This window comes from Lepisosteus platostomus, chromosome 8 (assembly GCF_059453375.1).
Source record: "Lepisosteus platostomus isolate fLepPlt1 chromosome 8, fLepPlt1.hap1, whole genome shotgun sequence".
Classification (NCBI taxonomy): Eukaryota; Metazoa; Chordata; class Actinopteri; order Semionotiformes; family Lepisosteidae; genus Lepisosteus; species Lepisosteus platostomus.
The window spans coordinates 8,301,144-8,315,512 of record NC_142618.1 but is presented as its reverse complement, the minus strand read 5'-3'; the positions used below and the strand labels follow the sequence as shown (position 1 = coordinate 8,315,512).

General features: G+C 36.2%; 1 protein-coding gene across 2 annotated transcripts in view; it reads left to right on the top strand.

Moving 5' to 3' along the window:
- Positions 1–14,369, top strand: part of c8h8orf34 (chromosome 8 C8orf34 homolog) — a 150,589-nt gene that overhangs the window by 73,342 nt on the left and 62,878 nt on the right. For both annotated transcript variants that reach the window (XM_088642285.1, XM_088642283.1), the window contains exon 7: positions 147–313. In XM_088642285.1, coding sequence (XP_088498411.1) covers positions 147–313 — 167 coding nt within the window. The remainder of the gene's footprint in view (positions 1–146; positions 314–14,369) is intronic.

Here is a 14,369-nt window from a genome sequence, read left to right as displayed (position 1 = left end):
CCCTTTAAATAATGGCTGTGGCTTCCCCTGGGATACTGCTGTGAAGGCCTTTGAGGTCTATATTTCCAGTGAAAGGCATGACAGGAGATGTGAGCTATCTTTGAATACCTCATTTCAGGCTGAACGACGGGCTCTGTGTTTTTCAGCTTGAAGGTGGAGCCAAAGAACAAAGGGCTGAAACAGCAGCAACAGCACCACAAGAAACTCCTGGCCGCCATGCTGTCCCAGGACTCCTTTGAGTCTGTGCCCAGCTCTGCTCCATCAGTCACTGAGGAGGAGATTGACCATGAGGACGACGCCATGGAGTTACTGGGTAAACAACACGCAGTCAAGCTTCAGCAGATACTGTAGGTTGGCCACACACAAACAGAAAGACAGTGAGTGTGCTCAGAAAGCAACATCCGATGATAAATCATGATAAAGCTGGCGTTACACTACATGAATCGACACGACTTCTAGTTGGAGAGCATGTCAAATTTAAAGATGGCAGTTGCTGAATCTCGCTGCCTTTTCTGTCCTAGAAAGTGTCAAATTATATGATTATTAATCGCAGGGGGTGATTCCCTCACGACTTTTCATCACGGTTCCAAATCGTGTATTGTTAACACGGTATTGTGTCGCGAAAGTACCGCTAGGTCGCCTCGTTTTAGCAGCCAATCAACGTTGAGCACACCGGAATAAGAAGATGAGCACCGCAACAAACACAAAACGACCAACATGAAACATCGAACAGACATCCGTGCTGGCTCCAAAGTTCGACAAGCCTCTCCTCCATTTGCATAGTCCAAAACACTCACTATCCTTCTTTCCTTGTGGCCTCCATTGTTCTTCACTGTTTGTGGGCATTGTGTGCATTGTACTTCTGGTTGAGAGCTCATTGGCTGTTGACTGTCGCAGACACAAGAGCCCACCCCTACTACTTTGTCATATCAGACCAGTTTGATTTTGTCATAGCAAGCCACAGAGAGTCATAGGGGCTGTTAAGAGCGCTATGACTGAGTCACTGGGGGTGTCACACTGCACAACTGATGGTAACGGGCGCGCACTGCAACTCCCTATAACTCGCTGTGATTTTCTTACGATTATGTAATATGAAGGCTACGACTGAAAATCCTAGGAAAAGTCGTGTAGCGTGACGCCGGCATAACCAGAATAGTTATTGAGTCATTTCTGTCAGAGACTAGTTCAAATAGAACAGAAGCTGTGCAAAAGAAATAATCGGATTACTAGTTAGTTACCACTTGTATTTACAGAGAATAAAACACTTTTTTTTTTACTTATGTATATTGAAGGTACTGTTTTGGTATACCTTATACAATCCATCCATTTTGTTTCAAATTAGGCATTCAATGTTTGATTAATTGCCATTCTGTTGTTTCCACCCGTTTGCATAGATCTCAGTGGTGAATTTGATCAAATGCTGCTGGATTTGTTTTTCAAAATATCCCCCCAACACTTTGTGTACAGTATTTCAATGTTGCTTCCTCATGATATTGGTTACTTCCATCTTCGCTTTCACCTAAGTTCAGACGATGTATTTCAGCTCTAAAGTAATAGCTCTATGGTATAGCTGATGTTAGGCCAGCAAAAAAAATCCTGCATTTATAATAATATTTTTTTTATAATATAGGCGATGTTCCAGAAAAAAATACCTACCAGTGTTAAATATTTTATTTATATATTATTTTAAATCAGTGACGGCTCCGGCAGTGGACCCAGAGGATAATGTCATGAGTGTGTCAGGTTTTGCATCTATGTACAGTATGTGTGCCTCAGATTTAAACACTTTTGTCACTGAAATCCTGCCTCTGAGGACGGAGTCCAGTGATGACATTCAAAGAATCTGTTGCTTCTGTATGACAGCACATCTGTGAGTGTCTGAATGTTACTGTAGAGACCTTTCAGTCCCAATAACTCACATGAGTGTCAACACTTTCAACCAAATGTCAATAATTTTCCATCTTAGTTTTAAGTGATCTTGACAGGGAAATGAAAAACTAGGGTTATAAATTGAAACAATTATGTCACATTTTCTCTCACAGGAAATAAGAGAAAGATGTCAGCTATTGTTCCAGAAGGCCTCTCGTTAACGTTTTCCTGAAATTGTGTATCTGCCAGAAAGAGCTGGACAGTGACCATTGTTGAGGAACAACATATATAGTTTTCTGTCTTCAGGAAAGTTTTGAGCAATTGTTGCATATTGAAGGGACTATTGTACATTTAAGCTGAAAAAAATTGTAAATGATACGGAAAGCATTTCTTGTATGTTTTTGAAGATTCCAAAATTTAAGTTGAATTGATCTACTAATGTGTGCATTTTGTATATATGCTGTAGAACTGATTAAAATGGAAGCACAAAAAGGCATCATGGGCTATATTTTTTATATTTTTATAATTGCTTTACATTTTAAACAGTGTAAGACTTGTTGCGTTTCTGACCTAAGCCAGGTAGCTGTTGCTCTGTTTATGTACAGCACTAATTAAATCTTGTGTTCCCTCTAAAGGAAATATTTTCAAAAAGATCAAGGAAACTGTTTTTAATGACTAGAGATTTCCTTCCATCCTGCTATACAGGCCTGAGAAGTTAACAGTTGTTGCTTGAAGGTTATACATTTAGTGTTTGAGATTTCAAATTTCCTGTATGGCTTTAGAATAAACTGTCACTATTAGCTACTCAAGCTATCAAAAGGCAGGGTGTGGATTTGTATGGAAAGCCTGAACAGGCTGCCTCTTATAGCATCTGCTCTCTTTTATGTTGAAATAGTAATTTAGAATTAGTTAAAATGACAAAAGCAGCCCATATCAAGCTCTTTTAGACTAGTTTTTGAGCTTGAGTAATCATGTATTTTTTACTGCTTTCTGCTTCATACCTAGAGCTTCTATGAACCTGTAGCCCATAGGTGCAAACTGAAATCCTGCTGTATGTTTGAGTGGACAATTGCATAGTATTGCTCATGAAGGAGATACAAAAGCTTATTTAATAAGATCCCAGGAGACTTTTTTGGCAGCAGAAGACTGTTTCTAATCCCATATATTGGGTTTCCTGCCAGAGCCACGCAGTTTGACAGATACTGTACAAAGGTGTACAAATGATGTGTGAGGAGGTGATTGGGAGTTGTGTGTTTCTTGCCATGCAGTCTCATTACCATTGTTGCTCTGTAGCCTTCCATATCAGCAGGAATGATATTAAGTAAGTGTTTGTTTCAGATTTATTGACCATATATTTATTGACAAATATAAATTTGGCAGTGGGTAATGAGGTGATTTGTTTCTTCAGCACAGCATTTGGTTATGGAAAAGCTCATGAGTACTGGGACTTGAAAGAGCTGCTTGAAAGGCAGATGGAATAAAAAAATACTTCTGATGAAAATAACCTGTTAATAATGGAGCCCTGAAGTACTCTTATTATGAAGTAATGGAATCAGACATGAATGGCATGTCTTGGGACTGATAAGCCTAACAAGACAAAACTCTCTTTATGATGTACAATGACTTGCAAAAGTATTCAGACCTTTGCATATTTTTCACTTTTTATTGCTTTAATGCATGTAGTCATAATACTTTTAAGGAGCTATTTAAATTTGCTTCTGCAAAATACACACAAATTACTCCATACATTCATTACGTAAAACAAAAAACGTATATAGTATATGCATACGATTTTAAACCCTTTCCTGTGGGAAACAGAAATTAATTTAGGTGCACAAAATTAACTTAATGAGCCACACAGTTACTCTAGGTGAGTGGCCTCTGTCTGTGTAAAATAATGATTTCAGAATAAATACACCTATCCCTGTGAAGATCCTCAGTTAGGTAGTGAATTGTCTTGGCAATTCACTACCTGTTAAGTATCTATTCAACATTCTGCCATGAAAGCCACACAGCTTACAAAACAGCTTTATAAAAGCACAGATCAGGAGAAGGCTATATAACATTTCAAAGACCTTTAAAATCTCTCTGAGCATGGTGATGTCCGTCATTTAGAAGTGGGAGGCAACCAGACACCTCCTACATTAGGTTGTCCGTCCAAGCTAAGCAGCTGGGCAAGGAGAAAACAGGTTGAAGATGCCACTGTGAGGCCAGCAGTGACTTTGAAACATCACAGAATTCTAATTCTTTGAATTATTTCAGAATTACAGAATTCAGGGTCTAAGATGGGAGAAAATGTTCTTTTGCGAGCAATGCCCTTGCCCTTATCTAAGTGGAACATGTGGCAGAAGGTTTTGTGGTCAGTCAGAGCATTGCTCAGCATTATGTTATAGTCCTGCTTCTTATGAGGAGACTCTGGGAAGCTTGTCAAGACTGCAGTCGAGATAGAGATGGAAAAGAGTACTGTCATAATGTACAGTGAAAATTTGCTTCTGACCTAAACCTGTTATACACATTCATGTTTCAGCAGGAGAATGACCCAAAGAAAAAGGCCAAAGCTATACGCAATGGCTTACGAATAAGAATAAGAAAATGAATGTCCTTGAAAGGCCCAAAGTTCTGACTTGAATCCCGTGGAGAATCTGTGGAAAGACTTGAAAACTGGTGTCCAAAAACGATCCCCAAGCAACTTGAGAGAGCTTGAGTAAATCTGCCAAGAATGGGCATAAATTGCACCAAACCAGTGCAGTGCGAAGCTTGTAGAAACGTACCCAAAAAGACTTTTAGCTGTAATGTAACACTCTGTTTACAGTACATAAGTTGCATCTGTTTTTTTTTTCTGTTGCAATGCTTTGGATTGGTAGGTGTGATATGCTGCGATTGTTGTGCATTATCTTAAATTGGAAATAATTTCACTGGTTTTGTGCGTCATATATGGAGCATTCACAGTAATAATAACATACCTTAAAATGACACATTTCAGCCTGGGATGTCTGAATTTTAAAGGACTCTCTGCTACATGAAGAAATTGTGCTACAGCACTGTTAAATATGGTAGCGCTATTTATTTGTGTTCTGGATGGTGTACAAATGCATAAGATAAAAAGATGCAGAGAGAAAAAAACAGAGGTCGCCAGACAGGATTTTGTGTCATTAATAGCCTCCGGCTGACAGATTCAGTGATATCAGAAATTCAGTAACTCAGAAAACCCGAGAAAACCCTCTAGTGGGAAAAAAATAGAATGACGGTTAACAGCTGAAATCAGGAACGTTCTATTTATGAAAAATCATTTTATACATTATAAAATGCTAAACTTTTAATCTGATGGCTGTTCTTAAAATCTACTATTTTTTGTAAATCACATTCCAGATGACCATGATTATTATCATGCTGAGGCTTGATATCAAGTCCAGAATTTCTTAGACAGCCAGTATCCCACAATTAAAAAACATTTCAGTGAACTTTAATGTGTACAGTATGTACAAGATAAAAGTATTCTGTGTATTTTTAAGTATTCTCTTAAAACATAATTTTTCTTGGCTCATGTTTTGCAAACTCAGTCATTAGTTCTTTTACATCCAGCTTGCCACCAGGTTCATATTTTATTGACATTGTGGCAAGTCCAACAACTCTCTCTTGCACCACTGGTAAATGCAGATGTGTTTTTATTAATTTGAGATTTCAGAAGCTACGCTCCCTAATACAGTAGCTATGGAAACTGGCAAAGTTAAAATAATGTGTAGAGCTATGAAAATTAATCTAAAAAAGGATATTGTACCACATAGTGAATGAGGTCACAAATTTCAACATGGAAAGGCTATTTACAAGATCTCTTGTACATGAACATGCCATATTGCCACAAGGACCGGTAAAGATTTCATGAGAAATTTTGATTAGGGCATCATAAATGTTTCCTACAGTAGTTCATAGCGAAGAAGCTTCAAATGAATAGTTATTTACAATAACAACTAAACAACACATTACACAACATACAACATAAAGGTTACACTATTTACAAAACAAGGCCCAGAAATCCTGAATGCTGACCCTGTAACCTGAAATCTTAAATAATGACTAAACAGGCCAACAAGAGAAACAGCTGGTATCCTAAATTAACAGAATACAACCCAGCACAAAATCTCCCTTCCTATAATACTAGATGTCCAGAAGTGAAAGTGTCTCACTCTCCCTATTGTGAAATCACCAAATCAAAGATCAGAATAAGGTCCACTCACCCACTTCTTTTTCCTTCTGTGAATTCCCTGACGCTCTCTCCTCATTAAAAAATTGAATTATAATTGACATTTCCTCCTTACACATGTCATTTAAATAATGACATACACATTATTTTAAGTGTGTCTTTTAATCTTTTAAATTGTTTTGAATACACAAGATATTTTCTCCTGAAATTTGGCGCCCAGTTTAACTTGGCATCCTAGACAGCAGCCAAAGGTCACCTACAGTATCTATACAAGCTGACCCTGAATGTGATGTATGCATCAGCTCCAAGTAAAATTAGAATTTGGCAGCCGGCCACACAGGTATCCTATTAACCAAGGAAAATGTGCTGTATTATTACTGCAGCAATGCTATGCCAAAAATCTGTAAGAAACAGAATAGAGAACATAACTTAGCTTATTTAACATGTATTTTATTTCTGTAAGACAATGGTTACAAAGACACATCAGCCTCTCACAGCAGCAAGGACAACATTGCAAAGCTTTGTTTAAATGCTGGACTTGAGAGACTTGTACAGTAAATGGCTCCTAGCTTGGAGCCAAACATGCTAGAGAAATTAAGTCAGGTGCCATAGGAGTGACTTTTCAGAATTGTTTGAAGACACCCCAAAAACCCTTCAGTTACAGTTGAATTTGTTAATTATGATTTAAGAATGTAATTATGGTAATTAACTATGAGTGCGGAGCCCTGTTTTACTTCTCCTGCATTTCACTGATTCCCTTGCTTCTATTCCGGCTGCTCCCTGCAATCATGCACACATTTAATGGGATCTTTTGGGAAAAAAATCATTATCTCACAGTAATTAAGTCTCATAAATTCATGTGCTGTGTCTTGATGAAGCAATACCTTTTGCACACTTGTATTGCATTTCTTATGCAAATTGTCACTTTTAATTAACTCCAAGGGGAATCTAGCTCATATTAGAATGGTTCTTTTTTCATAACACTACAAAACTAATATCTGAAAACAACGTACACTTTATTGTTGTTTTATGTTTGAACTGAATAATCGTTCTCCCTGTTCATCTTCTGCGTGTCTCTAGTGTTGCTTATTTGTCTTACGTAACACTTCTCTGTTTTTCGATGCACAATTCACAGAATACTGTATCATACTGTGTCTTGTAGTTGGTTTCCATCTTCCATCTCCATCCGGACAGTATTCAGAACTTTTCACTCTCCTTTTTTCTGAGGATTATTATGTAACTGAGTATCTTAGGTAATCTTAACTTTTGAAGAAATCAAATGAAATATCTCTATTTCTGTGTATCTCTACCTGTATCTCTACTTCAGTGATCCCAAATCCAATTGGATTATTAAACAAATATACAGATGGCACAGATAACTTACTGGGTAAATGGTTGCTGTGTTGAGTATATTCCTTTGTCCAAGTGGAAATCCCAGTTCTGTTCTTAAAAGAAAATGAAAAAATCTGCTGTATAAATTGTCTTCAAATCTTGGGGAGAATGTTTTTGTGCAGTTTAAGTGTAGATTTATTCCACAAGGTAAACCTCACTCTCTTTAATCTGTGATTGTAGTAAAGACTGGAAAATTTAGCACTGTAAAATAAAACCAATGTATACATTAACTAATATTTACTACTAATGTTCTGTACAATACACAACTGTTCGCCCCCAATTCAAACTCAAGCTACTTTGAAATTACATAGATATTAGAAAAGTCTGCATTTAGATGACAGATCATTACAGTAGAACACAAATGAATGATTCGGAGATACTGTACTTGTGTGGCCTTGGCTTGACCCATGTAAGCCTTTGTCTAGGTGTAAAATAATTTAACAAAGAAATAGACCTTATATCAGTTAAACTATGGTCTTAAGAGGCAATTTGAGTGTTTTCAATACCAGCTGGGGTGGTACAGTGGATCTGTGGCTAAGGATCTACGCCTGTGGTTCGAAGGATGCTGGTTCGTATCCCGCAGCCGGCAGAGGAATCCTACTCTTTTGGGCCCCCGAGCAACACCTTTACCCCAACTGCTCCAGGGGTGCTGTATAAATGGCTGACCCTGTGCTCTGACCCCAAGCTTCTCTCCCTGTCTGTGTGTCTCATGGAGAGCAAGCTGGGGTATGCGAAAAGACAAATTCCTAATACCAGCAATGGTATATGGCCAATAAAGTGATCTTATCTATAAAGCTAGAACATAAGAACAGTTGGAAAAAAAGGGGAGTTATTTGTCCCAGCTACAATAGCTCATTTGGTAGTCACTAACCTCATCCAGGTGTTTCCTAAAAGAAACCAGGGTATCAGCTTCAGCCAAATGGCTGGGTAGCTTTTTACATACTCCTATAATCCTTTGGGTAAAGAAAACCTTCCTTTACTCAGTTTTAAATTGCATATCTGCAGTTTTAACTCATCTGGTTTGTGTTTCTGATTCTTCATTCTGAAGATGTCCTCTTGTTTGACATTATAAATGGCTTTGAGATTTCTGTTTTAGTTTAAATAGTTTTATTTGTGTTTTTGGTTCAGGGCTAAATAGATTTGGGTATTTTAGCCTGTCAGTGTACTGTATGTTGTTCTATACTCTTCTCTGTGCTGATATCTCAACAACAGAATATTTTTTATATGGTTACCAAAATTGTACACAACATTATTTAATGAGCTTACTAGTGTATTAAACAATTTTAACATTACATACATTGATTTAAATTCTACTCTTTTAAGTACATATCCTAACATTTTGTTTGCTTCTTTAATTGCTTTACCACTTTGTTGTAGAAAATGTAAATGATGTGTCAAACACCTGAGTGTTTTTCATAATAGCCCCTTTTAATTCAGTTTTTTGCATTTGTCTTTGCTTTGAAGACTATGAAAATAAGTGAGTGAGTGAGACATGTACAGTAAGTAGTTTGCATTATTAAACAGTTAAATTTGTACAGATTGTGCTTTATCACTCTCTGCACTAGATGGCAGTGTTGAAATAATGTTGTAGTAGAAAAGTATAGCTTAGTGTGATTGTGTGTTAAAAATGTCACCATAATGTGTCTAACACACATTACAAAAATTATATGATAAACATTTAGTGTAAACCATATGTACTGTATATGTGTATATAAACCATTCGTTACCTGTAATAAATGAAGGGAAAATGTACATATACTGTATACAATATATGAACAATAACCTGGTAGTGACTCTAACCTGAGATTGATTGCATGGTTTTTAATTAAAGTCATATACTATATATATTATTCAGGAATACATATAAATGTGTACATATAAATAATAATGCTTTTATGCATTTTTACTTAACACAGATGAGTACTAAAACCAATAGTGTGTTTGTTCTGTGTTTAATGCCTAAAATTATATAATAATAAACTTTATTTTATGTATCACCTTTATAAAAGTAGTATTTCAAAGCACTTTTCAGTAGAAAAATGGTTACATAAGAAAGACAGTTGGTTAAAAGTGCAGCAGAACTTAGAAGATGGAGCAGGCACAGACACTAATTAAGTAAAAGCTTTTCTGAACATATTTGTTATATCCTTGGGGATAGAATTCCAGAGCTCTAGGATGTAGTGGGAGAAAGCCCTGTCACCAACAGAGTTTAACCAAGCTTGAGGGACATCTAGAAGACCAGAGTCAGACAAACGAGGTTGTGACATGATCACTTGCACGCGTCTTGGTCAGGATTCTGAACATATTAGAGTTTGTTCAGTGTGGATTTAATTACCCCAGCAAGCAGGGCATTGTAGTAATCAATTCTAGAATAACCAAGTGTTGACTAATTTTCTGTGACAGTCAAAACAACATAGGACGCCAATGTTTTTGAGATGTAAAAATTATGTTTTTACAGTATTCTGCCCATTAGGGTCGAAAGTCAAGCCGGGATTGAGTATCAACCCTAAATTCTTCAGTTTTGATTGAAATCAAAGCACAGTGCTGTTCACAGAGAGGGTTACTGCATTGGCCTTATGGAAGTAGCATGACCTCACTCTTGTAGCTGTTGAAGTGAAGGAAATATTGGGTTTGGTTATCCAGTTTTTTATATCAGAGGTGCAATTAGAGAGTGCAGAGATATTTACTTCAGTGCTGGGTTTAGTATGGACCTGGATATGAGTATCATCAGCATAGAATGATAATTTATACTATATGATTTTAATAAATGATCAACTGGGAACATGTACAGTACATGCTGAACAGGAGGGGGCCCAGTCTCAAGTCTTGGGGATTTGTGATTTGCCCCCAATAAAATGATGTTCTACCAATAGTTTAATAGCTTTTTATATCTTAATTTAGTTCTAATTTTTATTAAAAGCATGTTCCAATGCATTTTTATGTCTGAGTTATGATTATATTATTAACATTTGGTAACCTGTTTAAAATCTCAGTTGGTATGTAGGAAAAATCTAATATATTAAATTGAACACTAATTTTATTTAGTCACATGTTTTACATGAGACAGTATGCATGGGTTTACAGAGGGTGATAAAAATATGGACCTGCAACACATTTGTGCTCTTTATATCAAACAATCCTTTTATTCTAACAGAATTTGGAAACACATTGGCTAAAACAATCTGTGTAGTCAATGTCCACCCCAGCCACTGCTTTGTGAAATTAAGGAATTAAGTTACCATTTATATTACAAAAAAGTAAAAAAGATAAAAGTATAATTCATAGTATAATGACCTAAGAAATCAATTTAATATGATTAATAGCAGAATGTTTTATTTCAACCCTTTCAAAAGTATTATAATTTCAAAACTAATATTCTAATGAGTTTCAACTGATACTGTGTTCTGGAGAGTATTTTTGCTTTGTGATTTAATTTCTGAAGCTTGGGATGCCTCAGGCATTAATGGTGCAATGTAAAAATAATATTGTATTTTTTGCCTGGGTTGAGCCAAAGATCGCAGCCCTTGGTCCCCTCAGAAACTGGGCATGTTTGCACGAGGAACCGGACACCTTCTGTGGCTGTTTTGAGCTCTCTCAGGCCCAAATGCCTTCCTACAATTAACAGGTGCTAATTTCATCAAACCCAGGACACTGTATATAAACCCTAATGTGCCACTGATCCGGTGCTCTGTCATTGAGGTATTGTACCTTCCAACCTGGATAGTGCTCTCAGCATGACTATCCCGCATCCCAGAAGGACACTCAGCCTGAATCCTGCACAGGAGATTCTCATTCTGTCTCGAACCCACTCTGCCTGTCTGGACCCTGTCGCCTTCAGCCAAGCACCGGACCAGCGGCACATTTACGAACCTACTGTCTGTAACCCTGTGCTATAACGCAGCCACACTGCCTGAATCAGCCTCGATAGCTGCTCTTGCCTACTGTCATGGGTCAGTCCCGTCTCTGTCCTGCTTCAGCAGTCTCTGTCAGCTCTCATCTGTCTCCCAGCCTTCACTGGGCTCAGGCTATTGGATTCATCAGTCTGTCAGCACGACACGGCTTTCTTCATCTGCTCTCTGTGTCGTAACAAACATACAGATGGAGTGAAAAACATGATTTCTAAAGTAGCATTCTTATTGACTTTGAGAAAATATGATTTTCAGTCATTTACTGCTGAAAAATGTTGCAGTGGGTTATAAAATTACGTTACAGGCAATTTACAGATTAATTGTATGAACTGTAATCTTTTTGTATTAGACTTTTTTTTTAATTGTGCCACTGTAGGGAATTTGACAATGGAATTATTTGATGTTTAAAATAAATATGATAAATTCATAAGTTTATTTACTGCTCAGAAGGTTTTTATATTTGTGGTAATGTTTGTATGGGGTCTGTAAGTTGAGTCACATTGGTGGTGAAACATGAGAAAAACAGCTGTCCTTTCATTTAAGTCTATATGTGATAATGCTCAAAAAATGCAGTTTGTAAATGTAATATATGGTTTTCATATAGGATTGTGCTACTGGGGTGTTTTGTAATACGATTATACTTGGTTAACATTTTTTTGTTGTAAAATTAAAACAAAATGTTGGTGAATTTCTTTTGTCAAAAGGGACGCCACCGAGACAGAGCTGTGGCTGTGTTCTGGCATGGCTGCATGTCTGCCCGTCTGGGGCCAGAGGCAGGGGTAGCAGTACTTCAGATTAATTTCTTTCTCTTTGAGTTAGCTAAAAAAGAAACAAGAGCTAAAACATGTTGGCAATTCAGATTGTTTCAATCTAAACTTCCTTTTTAATAGATCAGAGCAGGTTTTCAGTTACAAATGCTTGTTCAGTAATCTTTGAAATATTTGGGGCTCCTTGCTGAACATAAATATACACACATCTCCCTGGGTTAATGACCAACTTAACGTTTCTTCTGTGGTGGCAGTTGGCACACATTGGGATTTTGCTTCCTGACACCACCTCATAAATTTGACCCATTACCATAGAAATTATCTAAATAAACAGCACTAGTGTATGGTCATCCTTAACTTTAGGTGTGTGTGATTTCTAAAATGAAAGCAAATTAAAAGTAAATACAGTATATTTATAACAATACCATAATGTAACAGACTTATATTAAACCACAGAGAAAATTGTTATCGGGAAATAATCTGTATTCTTTTAGGCTAATCCTTCAGAATGAAGTTTATGAAAAACAAATATTGTGTTAGGGATGCTACAGTATGAATTGATGGACCCTTTTTAGAATTCTGATAGTAACCCAGGAAGAAAATTAGAATCAGCACATCTTTTCAAATTCTCGTTCCTGGCTCATCTGTTTTACTCTGGGTCCAGGTATGGTTGTTTTACTTACCTGGGAGATTGGAAAATTGTTGAACCATAAATGTTAACAATACAGACTGGAGAAGAGAGTCTTTTACAAGCAAAATGACATGCAAGGGCTCAGCTCAGTGTGTCAGAAACAAAAAAGAAAATCAGGAGAGGCTGCATTGATTTCAAGGAATCTGGTGATCTCTTATTGAAGACACTTGCTGATTTAAAGGAAAGCTGAATCTTGTGCTTTCCATCAGATCGTGTTCAGATGAAACCCTTCAATTGCAAACTGGTTTGTTTTTGCAAACGTGTCAGTTTTGTAGTATTTATCAAAGCAATAAATAATTTAAGAAATGTTATTTTGGATGATGGATTTAACTATATAATTTTTTATCAGAATATAGTTTTTAACACTTTCTAATATCTATTTGAACTCATTGGATATTGCGTTCAAGTTCCAAGGAGAGTTTACACAATGTTCCTATTTTCATCAAAGTTTAAACTCTGGAAATCTGAAAAAAGAATGTAACCTGAAATAATAGAAATTTAACATTTTAATAATTGTAAGAATTAGAATATAGTTCTAGACTATCCAGTGAAGCAACAGGCATTTTGCCTTAAGACTGTATACGATATACATGCAGCAAGACATCTACATTTTAAAAAATAGAACCTTCTTTGTTTTGCAGATGCTAAGAGATGGCAGCATGTTTTTCTGAAAATAATTTATAGTTTTTAAATTATATTTTGGACTTTGCTCATTTTCAATCCCCTTCCAACTCAACAAACAAACCTTTACTATTCTCTCCTATCTGGCAAATAAGAATTCTTATAATGTTGAGTTTTCTTCATGAGGACCTACAGTACATTTCAGCCTTATTAGATTGCTAGTTATATTCCATATCAACAGTAGGTGGCAGCTCTAGACCTGTAAAATATTTTTTGTAGAAATACCTCGTTGGCTACATTTCTAAAATTTAAATAAAAAATTTCTGTCAGGAATGGACATTTTGGCTGCAAAACATTATAACTAGATTAATAATCAAGTAGAATTGATAATTACACATCAGTTATACAGAATGATGTTGACACAAAATACATTGTAGACTATCAGATTTTCACATATACAATATTGCACATATATTTAATGTATTTTCATTATATACAGTATGTATAAGTTCTGTTTTTAATGCATTTTCAAATTTAAGCTCAGTATAAATGCTCTTTTTTTTAATTGTAAGCTGGTTAAAGAATTTTATAAAACGTATCACAGTCTCTATTTTGATGAGGTTTAAAGAGTTTGCTTACAACTGTTTTCATCATTAACACACCGAGGTTTGTAATGAAGGTCAAGTTTAAATGCATTTATACAACACTCACTATACTGAGCATAAAGAACCTTGGCACTGGATACATGAATGTTTTTTGAAAAATGAACTAAATCATTTTTGGAAATTGATATTTAAAAAAAAAGCCTTTGGTGTGACTTTGGTAAACCCATGTGACTTGCATAAGTACTAAATCACCTTATCACCTGAGTTTATTGGACATCGATGTGCCAGTCTGTTGAATCCTTGGTCTGGTGAAAT